The 20,084-nt window shown below is 45.3% G+C and overlaps 1 protein-coding gene across 1 annotated transcript in view; it reads right to left on the bottom strand.

The window, feature by feature from the left end:
• Positions 1-268: 268 nt before the first annotated feature.
• The window catches only part of LNP1 (leukemia NUP98 fusion partner 1), a 73,273-nt gene continuing 53,457 nt past the window's right edge, over positions 269-20,084 (bottom strand). The window contains exon 5 of the mRNA XM_063448978.1: positions 269-849. Within this exon, the coding sequence (XP_063305048.1) occupies positions 742-849 (108 nt within the window). The 3' untranslated portion in view covers positions 269-741. The remainder of the gene's footprint in view (positions 850-20,084) is intronic.

Here is a 20,084-nt window from a genome sequence, read left to right as displayed (position 1 = left end):
GGCAGGCACTCAAAATCCACAAGAACCAGCTGAGACAGCAGTACAAGCCTGACCCAGACACGCAAAGCTGCAACCTCCTACAAGGCGCAACTAAAATGGCGGCCGGCAGCGGGAGATGCAAGATGACCATGCAACTGACACAGCCGCACTGGAGTGAGCCCCTGCAGAGCATAGAGGCGATATTGAGCCACTTCTGGGATATCCTCATACAGCGGCAACAAGCAGCCCTAATCAAGCTACCTACACTACCGATGACGGACGAGCGGAGCCGCAGAAGGCGGGGGGCATATATTCAGTTATACTATAGGGACGTAATTGTAGATTTAGAAAATGATGATGTCAATGTGGTTAGACGCCATTTAACATTGTTAATAGGGGGGTTCCGAGTTTATTAAACCCACTAATGCCAGCATTTGATAACACTGATACCAATGGTTTGAAACCTATTACCCTGTAACAACAAAAACAGAGAAACACAGCTAAATGTAGCAAATATTTTATTTACAGTGCATTATATTAATAAAGCTAATATAAATTATCTAACTTCAAAATTGTGTACACTGTAGCACTAGATTTTCACTTGAAATGTTAATTTTATCATAAAAAATAAGATTCTATCATAAAAAACAAAGCTACGCTCTTTCAGATAGCTTGTGAAACAAAGCCGTAAGGCAGTCTGGGTTTTTCCTTTTTCTTATAAAACCAGATAAAAGTGATTTGTGTTCCAGTTGTATAATGTCTTCATGGAACTTTCATTCGAGAAGTAGATAAGAAAAATGACTTGGCCGTGACGACTTGAACCCGACAAGTGGGGCAGGTTTGCTTCTTGAAGAGCCATTTTTCAATGCACTATTAAAGGACAAGAGGAACATTAAACTATTAGGAGAAAATTCAGTATTTATTTTATTCATTGGCTTTCATTTATTAATAAAATGCAATATTTGTCAAATGTCATATTTTTAGAAGTCTTCCTTTAAGGTATTTCAATGTTTAATTAGATGATAAATGATCTCATATAGGCTGATATTCATAAGTCAGACAAATACAAAATCAGTGCTCTAAGGATTAACACTAGCTATTCATAAGTGACTTTAGTTCATAAATAAAGTAAAAAATACACTGCTCAAAAAATAAAGGGAACACAGAAATAACACATCCTAGATCTGAATTGATTAAATATTCTTCTGAAATACTTTGTTCTTTACATAGTTGAATGTGCTGACAACAAAATCACACAAAAATAAAATGGAAATCAAATGTTTTAACCCATGGAGGTCTGTATTTGGAGTCACACTCAAAATTAAAGTGGAAAAAGAAACTACAGGCTGATCCAACTTTGATGTAATGTCCTTAAAACAAGTCAAAATGAGGCTCAGTAGTGTGTGGCCTCCACATGCCTGTATGATATCCCTACAATGCCTGTGCATGCTCCTGATGAGGTGGCGGATGGTCTCCTGAAGGGATCTCCTCCCAGACCTGGACTAAAGAATCTGCCAACTCCTGGACAGTCTGTTGTGCAACGTGACGTTTGTGGATGGAGCGAGACATGATGTCCCAGATGTGCTCAATTGGATTCAGGTCTGGGGGACGGGCGGGCCAGTCCATAGCATTAATGCCTTTGTCTTTCAGGAACTGCTGACACACTCCAGTCACATGAGGTCTAGCACCAGCATATGGTCTCACAAGGGGTCTGAGGATCTAATCTCGGTACCTAATGGCAGTCAGGCTACCTCTAGCAGCACATGGAGGGCTGTGCGGCCCCCCCAAAGAAATGCCACCCCACACCATTACTTACCCACTGCCAAGCCGGTCATGCTGGAGGATGTTGACGGCAGCAGAACGTATGAGCTGCGCTACCTGAGCCACTCGTGTGGGTTGTAGACTCTGTCTCATGCTACCACTAGAGTGAAAGCACCGCCAGCATTCAAAAGTGACCAAAACATCAGCCAGGAAGCATAGGAACTGAGAAGTGGTCTGTAGTCACCACCTGCAGAACCACTGCTTTATTGGGGTTGTCTTGCTAATTGCCTATAATTTCCACCTGTTGTCTATCCCATTTGCACAACAGCATGTGAAATTGATTGTCACTCAGCATTGCTTCCTAAGTGGACAGTTTGATTTCACAGAAGTGTGATTGACTTGGAGTTACATTGTGTTGTTTAAGTGTTCCCTTTATTTTTTTGAGCAGTGTATATTACCAATGGAAGGTAGGGGATTATTGTATTGTCAGAAACCAATGTTATTTCGAAGTATAAAAACCTGGATAACGTGGTGTTAGAACATTAGAATGTGAAAAGTGTCCGTCAGTTAACTAGTATTTGTGGCTTAATCCTTTACTCCCAATTCATTGTAAAAAATAATAATAATTGTGCATGGTGACAGAAGTGGGAGTGAGATGAGTGAAAATGACATACTCAAAAAGCAAATCTATGATAGAATAATTCAATATATGGCACTCCAGAAGGTTGACAAACATAGAATTATTCAGTTAAATATGTAATTTCAGGAGGTTCAGAGTTAGTTTGGTAGTCATTCACTCTGAGACATTAAATGACCCAAACACTCTTCAAACTTGTGATATAATTATGACCTGTCTAGCTTCAAGACCTAAAACCCATAGAAATGGTACGGGAAACATTGGACACATCGATTGAAACACTGCTACCCACAACTGCCTAATATCTGTAGTAATTCTTGAAGAAGCGCTAGAAAAGTCTAAAATTTCAAGACAATTGTCGTCACTGAAAATTATATCATTATAATATTTTTCCCCCCAGTGTAGACCAAGGTGTGAAACAGCACTCAATATATCAGTCAGTGTCATCCTGTTCTCTCCGTCAGTCAGACAGTTTTTAGACAATTTTATTCTTTTGGGTGTGTTTCTCAATAAATTACTCTTGTATTTAGATCTCCTTGCTCTGTTAAAATACACAATACTCAGTTAAAAAAAAGTTTGTGAAATTGTTGTGTGTTTATTATTGACAAGAAGAGCAATAGTTTTACACTATAAGCACCCAGACCACCTCATTTCAATGAAGTGGTCTGGGTGTCACGTGCTAATGCAATAGTGCTACTTCTCATGCAAAAGTGTTCCTTTAATTTAAACATTTGTTTTGTCTAGTACCACAGTTTTTCTTTTGTTTTTGTAACTGTATATTTAAGTTTATGGCTTTGATTGTGCCGGTGAATTTGGCAGGAATTTTCTCTGATTCATATTCACAATATAACATCAAAGAAAACTGCCGAGTATTGCAGCAAAGTAGTCACATAAGATCTGAATGGTTTATTGTTCTTCGCTCAGTGAATAAAGTACAGCATTAAATATAAACAATTAAAGGGACACTATAGTTACCTGACCAATAGTGATGTACCGAACTGTCCGCCGGCGGACAGTTCCCGGCGAAATTAGCTTGTTCGCGTTCGCCGCGGCGGGCGGACACATGCGCAGTTCGATCCGCCCCCTATTCGTCATCATTGGGCAAACTGTGCCTCTCGGTCAGCAGACACATTACAGCCAATCAGCAGCACTCCCTCCCTTCCACACCCTCCAACCTCCCTCCCAGCATCCATTTTCGATTCATTCGAAAGATGCATGCTTAGTGAGAGGAGGGAAAGTTTAGCTGCTGCTGATTACATAGGGAAATTGATAGCTAGGCTAGGGTATTCAGTGTCCACTACAATCCTGAAGGACTCATCTGATCTCTGCTGTAAGGACAGCACCCCAAAAAGCCCTTTTTAGGGCTAGAACATCAGGCTGCTTTTTTTTTTTTTTTTTCCTGTGTAATGTAATTGCAGGTGCCTGCCTGCCAGCCTGTGTGTCAGGCTCACACAGGGCCGGATTAACATAGGGGCTGATGGAGCTGCAGCTCCAGGCCCAGGCCCATGGAATAGGCCCATTGATTTAAAAAACATTTTTTTTTTTTAAATAAAATTTTTTTACACACTACGCTTAGGGTTGCCAGGTATTTCTCATGTATTTCTTAGGGTTGCCAGGTATTTTTCAGAAGTATTTCTCAGGTATTTGAGGCTGCCTAACCGGTGCCGGTATTGCAGTAATACCGGCAATACAAATGTCTGTCTCAGTATAAACAGAGATTATTCTGCAGTACCAGCGCTGGCCAGTAAGGGTCGCTGTTTGTGTGGATAGAGGCAGTGATAAGAAGTTATGGTATCTCCCTCCCTGCCTCTCTCTATTCTCTGATCCGCGGGGGAGCAGCTCTGCACAGAGAGTCCAGACAGCAGCTCCGAGACATGGGGATGCTGAGACATTGGGACACTGGGGACCCTGAGACACTAGGGACACAGTGGCCCCATGTCTCGCAGTGGCCACTAGTCTGTGTCCCCATGTCTCCCAGCCACTGTCCCTAGTGTCTCAGTGGCCCCATGTCTCCCAGTGTTCCCATGTGTCCCCTAGTGTCCTAGTGACATTGGGAGACATGGGGACACAGACTCTAAGGGACACTGGAAGACATGGGGATACAAACAGGGGACACTGGGTGACATGGGGACACTGAGGCACTAGGGGACAATGAGAGACATGGAAACACTGGGGGACACAGGGAGACATGGGGACACTGGGCGACTTTGAGACCTAGGAGACATGGGGCACTCCCAGTGTCCCCATGTCTCCCAGCTAGTGTCCCTAGTATCTCGGTATCCCCATGTGTCCCTGGTGTCTCTCAGTGTCTGTAGTGTGCCAGTGTCCCTAGTGTTTCCTAGTCTCCCAAAGTCCCCTAGTCTCCCAATGTCCCCATGTCTCCTAGTGTTTCAGTGTCCCCTAGTATAAAATAAAAAAATCTCAGGCACTCAGAAAATCTCAGGCACTGTGATAGCTTTAGGCAGGTTTATTGGACACTGCAACATTTTGACCTGTACCCAGGTCTTTATCAAGTCTCCAGTGCCCCCTACATATATCACTGTGTCTCAGTGCCCCATGTCTCCCAGTGTCCCCTCGTGTCTGTCACCCTGTGTCCCCATGTCTCCCAGTGTCCCCAAGAGTCTCAGTGTCCCCAGGTCTCCCAGTGTTCCCTAGTATCTGTGTCCCCATGTCTCCCAGTGTCCCAATGTCTCTCAATGTCCCCTAGTGTCCTAGTGACATGGGGACACTGGGAGACATGGGGACACAGACATGCGCCCTTTTTGTGTATGTTCGCCCTTTCGGCCGTTCTGGTTATGTGATTTGTGTCAGTGGCCCACACTTTTACCGCATCCATAGACTTCCTGCTTTACTGGACACTGCTGTTAGGGGGTATGGGTTTACTTGAAAGATGAAAGCGTGAGATTAGCAAAGGGTTTGTGTTTTCTCATAGTTGCATCCTATGAGTTTCCCTCCAGCACCATCTCCATCAGATACATGACGCTTAGGAGGTAGGACTGTTTTAGTGTTTTTGGTCAATAAGATTTTGTAATTAGGCCCATTATAATTATCAGCACCAGGCCCACTGGGCTCTTAATCCGGCCCTGGGCTCACAGCATATACTGTGCCCACTTGCCCAGTGCCACCACTCATATCTGTTTTAACAATCGGTTAAGCTTTACATTTAAAATGAATATTTTTTTTTCACTGTAATAGAAGAGCAGTTGCCTGCCTGCCAGCTTCTGTGTGAGGTTGGATGCCTTGCCCATTTGCACAGTCAGTGCCACCACTCATATCTGTTTTAACAATCGGTTAAGCTTTAGATTTAAAATAAATAATTTTTTTTCACTGTAATAGAAGAGCAGTTAGTTGTCTGCAAGCATCTGGGTGTCAGGCCTACTTCAGCGTGTGCCCTGCACAACCCTGCCAGCGTGCTTTGACAGTTGCCAATCATATCTGCTGTCTCTTTAGCGTGCTTTTACAAAGAAAAAAGGTTTCCAGTGTAAGCTAATAGCAGCCAGTCAGTGTCCTTCAAGCGGCTCTGTCAGGCCTTCCTTCAGCGTGTGCCCTGCACAACCCTGTGTCAGGATCGGGACAGGGATCCAACACGCAGAGTACTAACAGTAGAAAGGTACGTATACCGGGCCTTAGAATGGCCGGACTAACGTACAGAGAATAGTCAGAGACAAGCCGAGGTCGAGGGAACGAGAAGACAGGTAAGCGAGAGACAAGCCGGGTCAGAGGGATAACAGAGATAAGCAGAATCGTACAACAAGCCGGGTCAAAACCAAAGAGAATACTAGAAAACAAGAGCACTGAGTGACTAGACAAGCTAGAACCACGACAGGGCAATGAGCTGACGAGTGAAGCAAGCTTAAATACCCTGAGTCCGAAGAGTAGACACGCCTCAGCTGAGTGCTGATAGGATAAAGCCAATAGAGTGGCAGGTCGCTCGGGATAGCGTCAAGACGTCACGTATCGAGCGTCATGTTAGAAAAGGAAGCGGATCCCTTGTGGCCAGCGTTAGAATGACTGGATGGACCGCGAGGAACGGCAGATATGGCGTGTCTAGACGGATAAACAACTAAGTCTCTACCCTTCTCAAAGGTAGAGACCTCAGGTACCCTGACACCCTGCCAGCGTACTTTGACAGTTGCCAATCATATCTGGTGTCTCTATAGCGTGCTTTTACAAAGAAAAAAGGTTTCCAGTGTAAGCTAATAGCAGCCAGTCAGTGTCCTTCAAGCGGCTCTGTCAGGCCTTCCTTCAGCGTGTGCCCTGCACAACCCTGCCAGCGTGCTTTGACAGTTGCCAATCATATCTGGTGTCTCTTTAGCGTGCTTTTACAAAGAAAAAAGGTTTCCAGTGTAAGCTAATAGCATCCAGTCAGTGTCCTTCAAGCGGCTCTGTCAGGCCTTCCTTCAGCGTGTGCCCTGCACAACCCTGCCAGCGTGCTTTGACAGTTGCCAATCATATCTGGTGTCTCTTTAGCGTGCTTTTACAAAGAAAAAAGGTTTCCAGTGTAAGCTAATAGCAGCCAGTCAGTGTCCTTCAAGCGGCTCTGTCAGGCCTTCCTTCAGCGTGTGCCCTGCACAACACTGCCAGCGTGCTTTGACAGTTGCCAATCATATCTGGTGTCTCTTTAGCGTGCTTTTACAAAGAAAAAAGGTTTCCAGTGTAAGCTAATAGCAGCCAGTCAGTGTCCTTCAAGCGGCTCTGTCAGGCCTTCCTTCAGCGTGTGCCCTGCACAACCCTGCCAGCGTGCTTTGACAGTTGCCAATCATATCTGGTGTCTCTTTAGCGTGCTTTTACAAAGAAAAAAGGTTTCCAGTGTAAGCTAATAGCAGCCAGTCAGTGTCCTTCAAGCGGCTCTGTCAGGCCTTCCATCAGCGTGTGCCCTGCACAACCCTGCCAGCGTGCTTTGACAGTTGCCAATCATATCTGGTGTCTCTATAGCGTGCTTTTACAAAGAAAAAAGGTTTCCAGTGTAAGCTAATAGCAGCCAGTCAGTGTCCTTCAAGCGGCTCTGTCAGGCCTTCCTTCAGCGTGTGCCCTGCACAACCCTGCCAGCGTACTTTGACAGTTGCCACTCATATCTGGTGTCTCTATAGCGTGCTTTTAAAACCAAAACTTTGTTTCCACTGTAATAGAAGAGCAGTTGCCTGCCTGCCAGCTTCTGTGTGAGTTTCACAGTGGATACTGTGCCCTCTTGCCCAGTGCCACCACTCATATCTGTTTTTACAATAGCTTAAGCTTTAGATTTAAAATAAATAATTTTTTTCACTGTAATAGAAGAGCAGTTAGTTGTCTGCAAGCGTCTGGGTGTCAGGCCTACTTCAGCGTGTGCTCTGCAGACCTGTGCCAGTGTGCTTTGACAGTTGCCACTCATATCTTGTGTCTCTATAGCGTGCTTTTACAACCAAAATTTGTTTTTCACTGTTATAGATTGAATAGCAGTTACTTGTCTTCAAGCGGGTGTCTCAGGCCTACTTCAGCGTGTGCTCTGCAGCACTGTTCCAGTGCACATTGCCAATCATATCTGGTGTCTCTATAGCGTGCTTTTAAAAACAAAATTTGTTTTTCACTGTTATAGATTGAATAGCAGTTACTTGTCTTCAAGCGGGTGTCTCAGGCCTACTTCAGCGTGTGCTCTGCAGACCTGTGCCAGTGTGCTTTGACAGTTGCCACTCATATCTTGTGTCTCTATAGCGTGCTTTTACAACCAAAATTTGTTTTTCACTGTTATAGATTGAATAGCAGTGTTACTTGTCTTCAAGCGGGTGTCTCAGGCCTACAGTGTGTGCTCTGCAGAACTGTTACAGTTCACATTGCCAATCATATCTGGTCTCACAGTAGCTTGCACGCATAGTCAGGGCCGCCATCAGGGGGTGACAACCATGACTGTTGTCATGGGCCCGGCGGTCCTGGGGGGCCCAGGCACCCAGGCCCCCCATTCCCAATGTGCATACATATATATAGCAGTTATCGCTATATACATGTGTTTTGGCAGTGGCAGAACTACCTGAGGGGGCCCATCGGGTGGCCCATGCACTTAGGGCCACCCGATGGGCATATCTCTGAAGGGGCCCGATCAGTGCCGTGGATTTTTAATAGCTAGTCCGGGCCCCTTTAAGGATCCTGGCACTAGCAGTGCTGGGAGGAAATGAGCTCACTTCCTCCCAGCTAACACCCGCACGGGAGGAAGCACCGGAGAGTGTGAAGAGGAGAGGAGGGCAGTCAGACCCACACCCACATCAGCCCCAGGCCCCCAGCCAGCAGAGTCCACCCTCCTGCAGCCTAAAGGTAAGAAACAGGAGGGTGGGAGGAAGCATTGGGGAGTGTGAAGAGGAGGACAGAGTCAGACCCACACTCACATCAGCCCCAGCCAGCAGAGTCCACCCTCTTGCAGCCTAAAGGTAAAAACATGAGGGTGGGGGGAGAGGAGGACAGAGTCAGACCCACACTCACATCAGCCCCAGCCAGCAGAGTCCACCCTCCTGCAGCCTAAAGGTAAGAAACAGGAGGGTGGTTAAAAAAAAAGTGTCAGTGTGTCTGTATCTATGTGTACCTGAGTGTTTGTGTGTGTCTGTCTGTATCTATGTGTACCTAAATGTGTGTGTGTGTGTGTGTGTGTGTGTGTGTGTGTCTGTCTGTATCTATGTATCTATCAGTGTGTGTATCTGTGTACCTAAATGTGTGTGTGTCTGTCTGTATCTATGTATCTATCAGTGTGTGTATCTATGTGTTTGTTTGTATCTGTTTGGTAGTGTGCACCTGAGTGTATGTTTTTGTTATTGTTTTATTCTTTGATTTTTTTTTTATAGCAGCTTTTATGTTCATGGTTTTCTAGTGTCTGTGCTTTTGATTTTTACGTACACTTTTTGTCCACAATCATTTTCACTACTTAGTTGATATTCCCCATTTATTTTAGTTTTAGTTGTGGCTCTATTTAACCCCTTAACACCGCAGCCAAATGTACACGTTGTGAACGAAACAAAACGTAAACAAAACCTGGCATTTGCGCTATATGTCTGTCCAACCGTAATTCACCTCTTTCATATTAAATGCACCCCCCCCCCTTATTATATATCATTTTATTCAGGGGAAACAGGGCTTTCATTTAATATCAAATATTTAGCTATGAAACATAATTTAATATGAAAAAAATGGGAGAAAATAAGATTTTTTTTAATTTTTTTCGTTCTTCATGACATTTTAACTGTCAATGTCATAATACTGTTTGCTTTTACTGCAATAAAATACACATATTTGTATTCAGCAAAGTCTCACGTGTAAAACAGTACCCCCTATGTACAGGTTTTATGGTGTTTTGGGAAGTTACAGGGTCAAATATAGCGTGTTACATTTGAAATTGAAATTCGCCAGATTGGTTACGTTGCCTTTGAGACTGTATAGTAGCCCAGGAAATAAATTTACACCCATAATGGCATACCATTTGCAATAGTAGACGACCCAAGGTATTGCAAATAAGCGATGTCCAGTCTTTTTTAGTAGCCATTTGGTCACAAACACTGGCCAAAGTTAGCGTTTGTATTTGTTTGTGTGTGAAAAATGCAAAAAACGCCAATTTTGGCCAGTGTTTGTGACTAAGTGGCTACTAAAAAAGACTGGACATGCCCCATTTGCAATACCTTTGGTTGTCTACTATTGCAAATGGTATGCCATCATAGGGGTAATTTTCATTCTTGGGCTACCATAGGGTCATAAAGGCAACGTAAGCAATCTGGCGAATTTTAATGTGAAAAAAATTAAACACAAGCCTTATATTTGACGCTGTAATTTTTGAAAACACCATAAAACCTGTACATGAGGGGTACTGTTGTACTCAGGAGACTTCGCTGAACACAAATATTTGTGTTTCAAAACAGTAAAAAGTATTGCAGCAATAATATCGTCCCTGTAAGTGCTGTTTGTGCGTGAAAAATGCAAAAAACGTCACTTTTACTGGCGATATCATGGTTGTAATACATTTTACTGTTTTGAAACACTAATATTTGTGTTCAGCGAAGTCTCCCGAGTAAAACAGTACCCCCCATGTACAGGTTTTATGGTGTCTTGGAAAGTTATAGGGTTAAATATAGTGCTAGCAAATTAAATTCCCTATACTTTCGGCATGGGTGGTCAGGCAGGTCCCGCTAATTGTAATTAATTAGGATACCTAATTATGTAAAATTATTACATAAATATATGTGTAGAATTAATATATGTATATATATACATATGTGTATATATACGTATATATATATATATATTTTTTTTTTAATATTTTTATTTATATATAGGTATATATATAGTGATATATACGTATATATTTATGTATATAGATATATATATTATTTCGTTATAAGTGTATTTTGATATAAATATATATATATTAATATCAGAATACAGTTAGAACGAAATAAAACACATCTATATATTTTTTAATATTTTATTTTTAATTTTTTTTATTTTATTTTTTTACGTATTTACATATTAATTTTTTTTATATTATTTATAAATATATATATAACAATAATTATATATATATTTAATCAGTATCAGTCTACGTGTAATTTGATATTAATATACATATATAATTATATATATATTAATATTAAAATACACCTAGACGGTGTATGTGTATGTGTGTATATGTGTATATATATACTTAGATCATATATATATAATATATATATATGATCTAAGTATATAATTTATTTATTTTTACACTGTTTTAAAACATTTTTATTTGATTTTCAGCCAGCAGGGGGACCAACTGTCATTACAGTTGGTCCCCCTGCTGGCAATGCAGCAGGCAGCTATACCGGCCATGTAATTGTGAGGTCCTCGCAAGGACCTCACTCTCACATGGCCGGGAGGGCTCCTGGAGGGCGGACGTGCCGCGGGGGGCTCCCTGGGAGTCCCCCGAACCGCGATCGCCGGCGTGGGACCGCCAGCGACCGGGTAAGTTACTAAAAACCGGAGGGCGTACTATTACGTCCGGCGGCGTTTAGAGCCGCTTTTAAAAGGACGTAATAGTACGCCCTCCGGTCTTAAGGGGTTAAATGTTTAAACAGATTGTTAGTTTGTTTTGGTAACTTTGTTGTAATGTATATCTTTTCTATTTGGCGCTGCCTGTCCATGTTGTGTACGTTTTTATCTTGCATAGCCTGTCTTATATTTTATTATGTGCATGGCCCATTTTCGGTCGTTTCCATTTATTTTTTCAAGTGTGTTAGTTAGTGCAATACATAATATAGATATAGATATAGATATAGATATATATTTTGCTGGAGCGCTCACGCTTTCTTTGTTTTCTGAGATTCTCAACTAAAGCTGTGTTTATTTGGTGTTAATCTGCCCATAGAATTGATTACTTTATTGTTGTTTTTCTACATTTTTACACATATATTTTATTTATATTTAGTTTTTACGTGTATCTGTTTGTGTGTCTGTATGTATCTGTGTCAATGTGCACCTGAGTGTGTGTGTGTGTGTGTCTGTATCTTTCAGTGTGTCTGTATATTTACATGTATGTCAGTGTGTGTGTGTGTGTGTGTATGTATCAGAGTGTTAGTGTGTGTATCTGTGTATATATGGGTGCCAGATTGCACCTGAGTGTGTATCTCTGTGTGCGTGTATCTGTGTGTCTGTATCTGGGTGTCAGTGTGTGTGTGTGTGTGTGTGTGTGTGTAACCGTGTCTGTATATTTCCATGTATGTCAATGCATGTGCCTGTATCTCCTATGTGTGTGCATGTATGTATATCAGTGTGTGTATGTGTCTGTGTGTCAGTTTGCACCTGAATGTGTCTGTGTATATGTTTGTATGTCTATGTATCTATGTCAGTGTGAACCTGAGTATATATGTGTGTGTGTAACTATGTGCCAATATGTGTAACTGTGTGTCTGTGTATTTGCATGTATGTCAGGGTGTGTATCTATCTGTGTGTGTGTGTGTGTGTATACACTACAGACAAATGCACGCTTGCATTCAAACACCAACATTCAAATACACACATGCTCCATTCAATACCATGTTTATATTCAAACACACATACACTGCTGAGTGCTAAATACAGCCCTGCAAATTGTAGATCCCCAGCTAGCAAAGCATTCTGGGACTTACAACAGATTCAGAACTACATTTGGCCACTTTACACACACTGCATCCACTAAACACACACTGTGCATTGACTACACACACACAGAGACTCTGCATTCACTCTACACACATACAGCATCCTTGTGGGCAGATTCAAGGACAGCCCTGTGGGCGGACTCGTGAGTGGGCTCTAGGGGCCCAGACCTTGAACTTTGTCAGGGGCCCCAAAATTTCTGATGGCAGCCCTGCGCATAGTACCACTAATCCCCCAAAAAATGACAGGCAGAGGCAGGCCACCCCGCAGGGGCCGTCGTGGTCGTGGTGCTGTGATTCCCTTTTGCCCTAGAATAATGCCCAGTTTTCAGAAGCCACGTACCCTGAACTTGAAAAGTTCTGAGGACATAGTTGACTGGCTAACACAGGACACCCAATCTTGTACAGCCTCCGCTCGGAACCTTGACGCACCATCCTCCTCCAGCTTAGCTTCAGGCACCTCTCAAGATAGCACTCACCCGCCTGCCGCCACCACCAAAACTAGCACCACAGCCGCTTTACTTGGTATGTCAGAGGAGTTATTCACACACCCGTTTGAAGAAATGAGTGATGCGCAACCATTATTGCTAGAGGATGTAGATAACAGGGATATGTCTCAGGCAGGCAGCATTAAACACATGGAGGTACGGTGTGATGATGATGATGTTGTACCCGCTGCTGCTTCCTTTTCTGAATTGTCAGATACAAGCGAAGCGGTTGATGATGACGATGCGTCCATGGATGTCACGTGGGTGCCCGCTAGAAGAGAAGAAGAACAGGGCGAAAGTTCAGATGGGGAGACAGAGAGGAGGAGACCAGTTGGAAGCAGGGGGGGGTCGTCACAAGGAGCTAGTGGCACAGTCAGTCAGCATGCATCGGCACCCGGGGTCAGCCCGACAGCACGCCAATCAACGCATGCTGTGTCCACCACCAGAATGCCGTCATTGCAGAGCTCAGCAGTGTGGCATTTTTTTTGTGTGTCTGCCTCGGACAACAGCGATGCCATTTGCAACCTGTGCCAAAGGAAACTGAGTCGTGGGAGGTCCAACACCCACCTAGGTACAACTGCTTTGCGTAGGCACATGATCTCACATCACAAACGCCTATGGGATCAACACATGAGTACAAGCAGCACGCCTACTCTAAGCCGCCATTCTCCTCCTGGTCCAGCATCTTCAGCCACGTCAACCACTGCTGTCCTTCTTGCCCCCTCTCAACCATCCGCCACTCCGTCTCCCGCCTTGAGCAGTTCCCGCTCATCTGCCCACAGTCATGTGTCTGTCAAGGACATGTTTGAGCGTAAGAAGCCAATGTCACCAAGTCACCCCCTTGCCCAGCGTCTGACAGCTGGCTTGTCCGAACTATTAGCCCGCCAGCTTTTACCATACAATCTGGTTGAGTCTGAGGCGTTCAAAAAATTTGTAGCTATTGGGACACCGCAGTGGAAGGTACCCGGCCGGAATTTCTTTTCACAAAAGGCAATCCCCAACTTGTACTCGATTGTGCAAAAGGAAGTCATGGCATGTCTGGCACACAGTGTTGGGGCAAGGGTCCATCTGACCACTGATACCTGGTCTGCAAAGCATGGTCAGGGCAGGTATATCACCTACACTGCGCATTGGGTAAACCTGCTGACGGCTGACAAGCAAGGTATGCGTGGCATTGCAGAGGAGTTGGTGACACCGCCACGAATTGCAGGCAGTCCTGCTGCCACCTCCTCTACTCCTCCTACTCCATCCTCTTCCATAACCTCCTCGGCTGAGTCCTCTTGTGCCGCTGCTTCTTGCTCCACATCAACGGCACCCCCCCAGCTCCCCAGGTACTATTCCACATCCCGGATACGGCAGTGTCACGCCGTCTTGGGTTTGACTTGCTTGAAAGCAGAGAGTCACACCGGACAAGCACTCCTGTCCGCCCTGAACGCACAGGTGGAAAAGTGGCTGACTCCGCAGCAACTGGATATCGGCAAAGTGGTGTGTGACAACGGAAAAATTTTTATAGCGGCATTGAATTTGGGCAAGTTGACACATGTGCCGTGCATGGCACATGTGTGTAATCTGATCGTACAACGCTTTGTGCATAAGTACACAGGCTTTTTTTTTTTTTTTTAAATTCTTTATTTTTAGCGTGCATGAAAATATAACATGTGGGCTCATCAAGCCCCAACGGCTAGGACAAGCATGTAAACAGACATTTAACAGTTGGTTGGCATGTGGAATATTCTGCACAATTTTTGTGGTAAAAGAGTAATAGTCGATTAAACTTCACATAGTATGGCAGGTTAATTATAACTGTTGCTGTAGTTTAGTTACTGAGTGCTAACATAATTTCCAAGCTTATCTAAACAGTTATTCCATCAGAGTGAGAGAGTTCATCCTAGAGAAAAGACATGTAAGATCATTAAGCTTAATAACTTGGATTGTACTTTAAGCTATGCAATCGAGGTAGATTTCCTCCGGTCGGTACCTGAAGTGGCATTCAAAAATTAACCAACAATGAGTACCTTTAGTGTGACAGTGTGCATCACTAACGGGCTTAAATCTGGTAAGTACTACCTGTCTATGTTATACATTTAACGACAGCATTAGTGCATGAAGAGGCAGTAGATATGTACTTTCTTGATTACAGTAGGCTCTTGTTAGGCTGTCTAATAATGTGGTTAGATACCTCTATTTGGCTGCCCAAGCCATGAGTGAGTGGTTGCATGTCATGCAAAACACAAACTAGAGTATGAGGAACCTTAAAAGACACCTGTAATGCATCAAGCTTCAACTTTTAGGAGTAGACATTGACCTGTCGCCATGGATATGCTTGAGCCGTGTCTTCCATGTTTGTGTATGGAGGTAAGTGAAATGCAGATGTGGTTATTTGTGAGCCTGGTTGTGATTGTGTGTGCCCCTGGTGTAGGGTGCAAGTGTCGCTGTCTATGCGGAAAACCTGCATCGGGGAAACCTATATGGGCTATTGGTGTGCTAGAAAAAGTCAACTCTGTTTAACAAAATAATTCTTTAGGGAGGAGGAACTTGGGTGGTGCCCATGTGTAAGTTCTCAATGAAGTAGAGCGGGTTCATCTTGGGCAGGAGGCCATATCTTGGGGGATTGTTACAGTGTCCCTCAGGGTATCTTTCACTTGTGCGGCGGTCGGGTGGGTGCTCTTGGGACAAAGTCCGTCACAGTGGCTAGATCCAGTCGGGCAAGGTCCGAGTTTTCGTCGCGTGGAGGTGACAGTAGGCCTGCTGTGCGCAGTTGAGAGTCCAGTTCAGGGTAGCTCCGAGCTCGATACGTGGTATCCAGATGGGTGAAGGTGACCATGTTCGGCGTCCCCCATTTATACTGTATGTTCTTTCTCCTGAGGTGTTGTAAGAGTGGCTGCATGGACTTACGCCACCCTATGGTGCTTTTAGTTAGGTCCTGAAAGAGGGACAGCGTGGCTCCCTCAAATGTCAGAGGGGTTTTCCCCCCTTGCGGCCGCCAGCAGCTGGGCTCTGTCCTGCAGGTTTTGAAAACGGATAATTAGGTCGGTGTGTGCCGTGGCTGGCGCCGTTGCGGGCTTCGGCAGTCTGAACAAACCGTCTAGTCGCACTGCCTTTGCCTGTTTGGGTGGCAGTAAATCGGCCAGCAGGCGCCTGACGAAGTGCGGCACGTCCGTCTGGCCTATTGAGTCCGGGATGCCTCGGATCTTGAGATTATAGCGCCTTCTTTGGTCCTCAAGGGTGTTTATCCTGTTGTTTGAAATGCTGTGTTGTGATTGCACTTCATTTAGTGCTTGTTCCAGGGACGCTATCCTAGCTTCTTGGGAGGTGGTTGAGGCCTCAAGCTTCAGGACCCTAGTCGTGACCCCCTCCATTGCCTCTTTTATACCGGCCATGTCTGCTGCTAGGTTGGTTCTGAGCTCTGCCAGCATGCTCTTAAGTATTGTGGCCGTGACAGGGTCCTCTGCAGGGGTATGTGAGGGCTTGGAGTTAGGTGGAGGAGCTTGTGCCATACCTTCTCTGGGGTCTATGGAGAAGTCATCGGATGAGAGTGAGTATCCATCCTCTCCCGCCGCCATCTTGTCCCATGCGGACTTGTGCGAGCGCCGGAAAAGTTCACCGATATCATGGGTAGTCGGGTCTTTATGCGCTCGGGTTTTTTTATGTTTGCGTCCCATGGCTGATCCCGGGTCGGGAGTGGGGGTTTGAGCCCGGGTGGACGTCGAGAATCGCCTTATTAAACGTTTTGTTTGCGGTTCGTGTCGGGGAGCTCTCAGTGAGTGCGACCGCTCTGCTCCGCTGCAAGCCCCGCCTCCCATAAGTACACAGGCTTACAGGACGTCCTGAAGCAGGCCAGGAAGGTGTGTGGCCATTTCAGGCGTTCCTACACGGCCATGGCTCACTTTACCAATATCCAGCGGCGAAACAACATGCCAGTGAGGCGCTTGATTTGCGACAGCCCTACACGTTGGAATTCAACACTCCTAATGTTCGACCGCCTGCTCCAACAAGAAAAAGCTGTTAATGAATATTTGTATGACCGGGGTGCTAGGACAGCCTCTGGGGAGCTGGGAATTTTTTTGCCACGTTACTGGACGCTCATGCGCAATGCCTGTAGGCTCAAGCGTCCTTTTGAGGAGGTGACAAACCTAGTCAGTCGCACCGAAGGCACCATCAGCGACATCATACCATTTGTTTTCTTCATGGAGCGTGCCCTGCGAAGAGTGCTGGATCAGGCTGTAGATGAGCGTGAAGAGGAAGAGGAAGAGTTGTGGTCACCATCACCACCAGAAACAGCCTTATCAGCATCGCTTGCTGGACCTGCGGCAACGCTGGAAGAGGATTGTGAGGAAGAGGAGTTAGAGGAGGATTGTAGCTTTGAGGAGGAGGAGGAGGAGCAAGACCAAACACAACAGGCATCCCAGGGTGCTCGTTGTCACCTATCTGGTACCCGTGGTGTTGTACGTGGCTGGGGGGAAGAACATACCTTCAATGACATCAGTGAGGAGGAGGAACGGAAAATGAGTAGCTCGGCATCCAACCTTGTGCAAATGGGGTCTTTCATGCTGTCCTGCCTGTTGAGGGACCCTCGTATAAAAAGGCTGAAGGAGAATGACCTGTACTGGGTGTCCACGCTACTAGACCCCCGGTATAAGCAGAAAGTGGCGGAAATGTTACCCAATTACAACAAGTCGGAAAGGATGCAGCATTTGCAAAATAAATTAAAAAGTATGCTTTACACAGCGTATAAGGGTGATGTCACAGCACAACGGGAATCTAACAGGGGGAGAGGTGGAAGTCATCCTCCTCCTCCTCCTCCTCCCACGACCACGCCGGCAAGGACAGGCCGCTTTAAAGACGTGTTGTTGATGGAGGACATGCGGACCTTTTTAAGTCCTATGCATCGCCACAGCCCTTCGGGATCCACCCTCAGAGAGCGACTCGACCGACAGGTAGCAGACTACCTCGCCTTAACTGCAGATATCGACACTCTGAGGAGCGATGAACCACTTGACTACTGGGTGTGCAGGCTTGACCTGTGGCCTGAGCTATCCCAATTTGCGATAGAACTTCTGGCCTGCCCCGCTTCAAGTGTCCTGTCAGAAAGGACCTTCAGTGCAGCAGGAGGTATTGTCACTGAGAAGAGAAGTCGCCTAGGTCAAAAAAGTCTAGATTACCTCACCTTTATTAAGATGAATGAGGGATGGATCCCGAAGGGACTGACACTGGGCGATACATTCGATTAAAAAAGGCCTGATGAGATGAGCTGCCTTGGGCTAAAAATTGTCCACACGCTGCTGTATTTTAGCTCTGAATGACGTTTGACTTGCGTGACTTATTGTCAGGATCGGGACAGGGATCCAACACGCAGAGTACAAACAGTAGCCAGATACGTATACCGGACCTTAGAATGGCCGGACTAACGTAAGAAGTACAGTATAGAATGGTCAAAGACAAGCCGAGGTCGAGGGTAACAGAAGACAGGTAAGCGAGAGACAAGCCAAATCAAGGGTAACAGAGATAAGCAGAGTAAGGTAAACAAGCCGGGTCAAAACCAAAAGGGATAATAGAATACACAAGCACTGAGTGACTAGAACAAGCTAGAACCACGACAGGGCAATGAGCTAATGAAAGAAGCTCTGTTAAATACCCTGTTCAGAGCAGTAACCACGCCTCCAAGGCGTCCTGATTGGTCCTGCAGCCATTGACTGACAGGTTGTTCCGGGGGAGTGTCCTGATGACTACTTCTTGCCTAGATGCTGTAAAAGGCAGTCACTCCCTCGCGGCCGGCCTAGCATGACCGGATAGACCGCGGGGAAGGGAGCCATCAGACCGTCTGGATGGAGGAACAGCTAAGTCTCTACCTCTTTCGGAGGTAGAGACCACAGGTACCCTGACACTTATCCGCCACCAACTAGGGTTCAAGCCGCCATGTTTTAGGGCACTTTCTGCCTGTGAAACAAACATCAATTTTTCTGGACGCTGCTACAGCAGCGGCTGCAACAATACCAAATTTTTCAGGCATGTGTACATGCCTAATTTTTAGGCCCACTGGTGCAAGTGGACTGATTACAATTACAGGGCCTCTAAAGAGTCCTGTATTGTTATTTGTCGTCACTACCTTCCCGCGTCGGGAGTGGGTCATTTGCGCCCCTGCTGCCTTCCTTGCATGTGGTAGCTGTTTGTCAGGGATTTGTCAATCCATATCTGCCAAGTGACCCTATGTAGGGGGAACAGTCCCTATTCTGCTCTGTGTCAGTGTGTATCATGGTCTCTGTGGACAAGGAACAGTCTCTATTCTGCTCTGTGTCAGTGTGTATCAGGGGTTTTGAGGACAGGTGTCAATCCATATCTGCCAAGTGACCCTATGTAGGGGGAACAGTCTCTATTCTGCTCTGTGTCAGTGTGTATCAGGGATCATTAGGACAGGTGTCAATCCATATCTGCCAAGTGACCCTATGTAGGAGGAACAGTCTCTATTCTGCTCTGTGTTAGTGTGTATCAGGGATCATTAGGATAGGTGTCAATCCATATCTGCCAAGTGACCCTATGTAGGAGGAACAGTCCCTATTCTGCTCTGTGTCAGTGTGTATCAGGGATCATTAGGACAGGTGTCAATCCATATCTGCCAAGTGACCCTATGTAGGAGGAACAGTCCCTATTCTGCTCTGTGTCAGTGTGTATCAGGGATCATTAGGTTAGGTGTCAATCCATATCTGCCAAGTGACCCTATGTAGGGGGAACAGTCTCTATTCTGCTCTGTGTCAGTGTGTATCAGGGATCATTAGGACAGGTGTCAATCCATATCTGCCAAGTGACCCTATGTAGGAGGAACAGTCCCTATTCTGCTCTGTGTCAGTGTGTATCAGGGATCATTAGGATAGGTGTCAATCCATATCTGCCAAGTGACCCTATGTAGGGGGAACAGTCTCTATTCTGCTCTGTGTCAGTGTGTATCAGGGATCATTAGGATAGGTGTCAATCCATATCTGCCAAGTGACCCTATGTAGGAGGAACAGTCTCTATTCTGCTCTGTGTCAGTGTGTATCAGGGATCATTAGGATAGGTGTCAATCCATATCTGCCAAGTGACCCTATGTAGGAGGAACAGTCCCTA

Source organism: Pelobates fuscus, chromosome 1 (assembly GCF_036172605.1).
Source record: "Pelobates fuscus isolate aPelFus1 chromosome 1, aPelFus1.pri, whole genome shotgun sequence".
NCBI lineage: Eukaryota > Metazoa > Chordata > Amphibia > Anura > Pelobatidae > Pelobates > Pelobates fuscus.
This window is presented reverse-complemented; position numbering and strand designations above follow the sequence as displayed.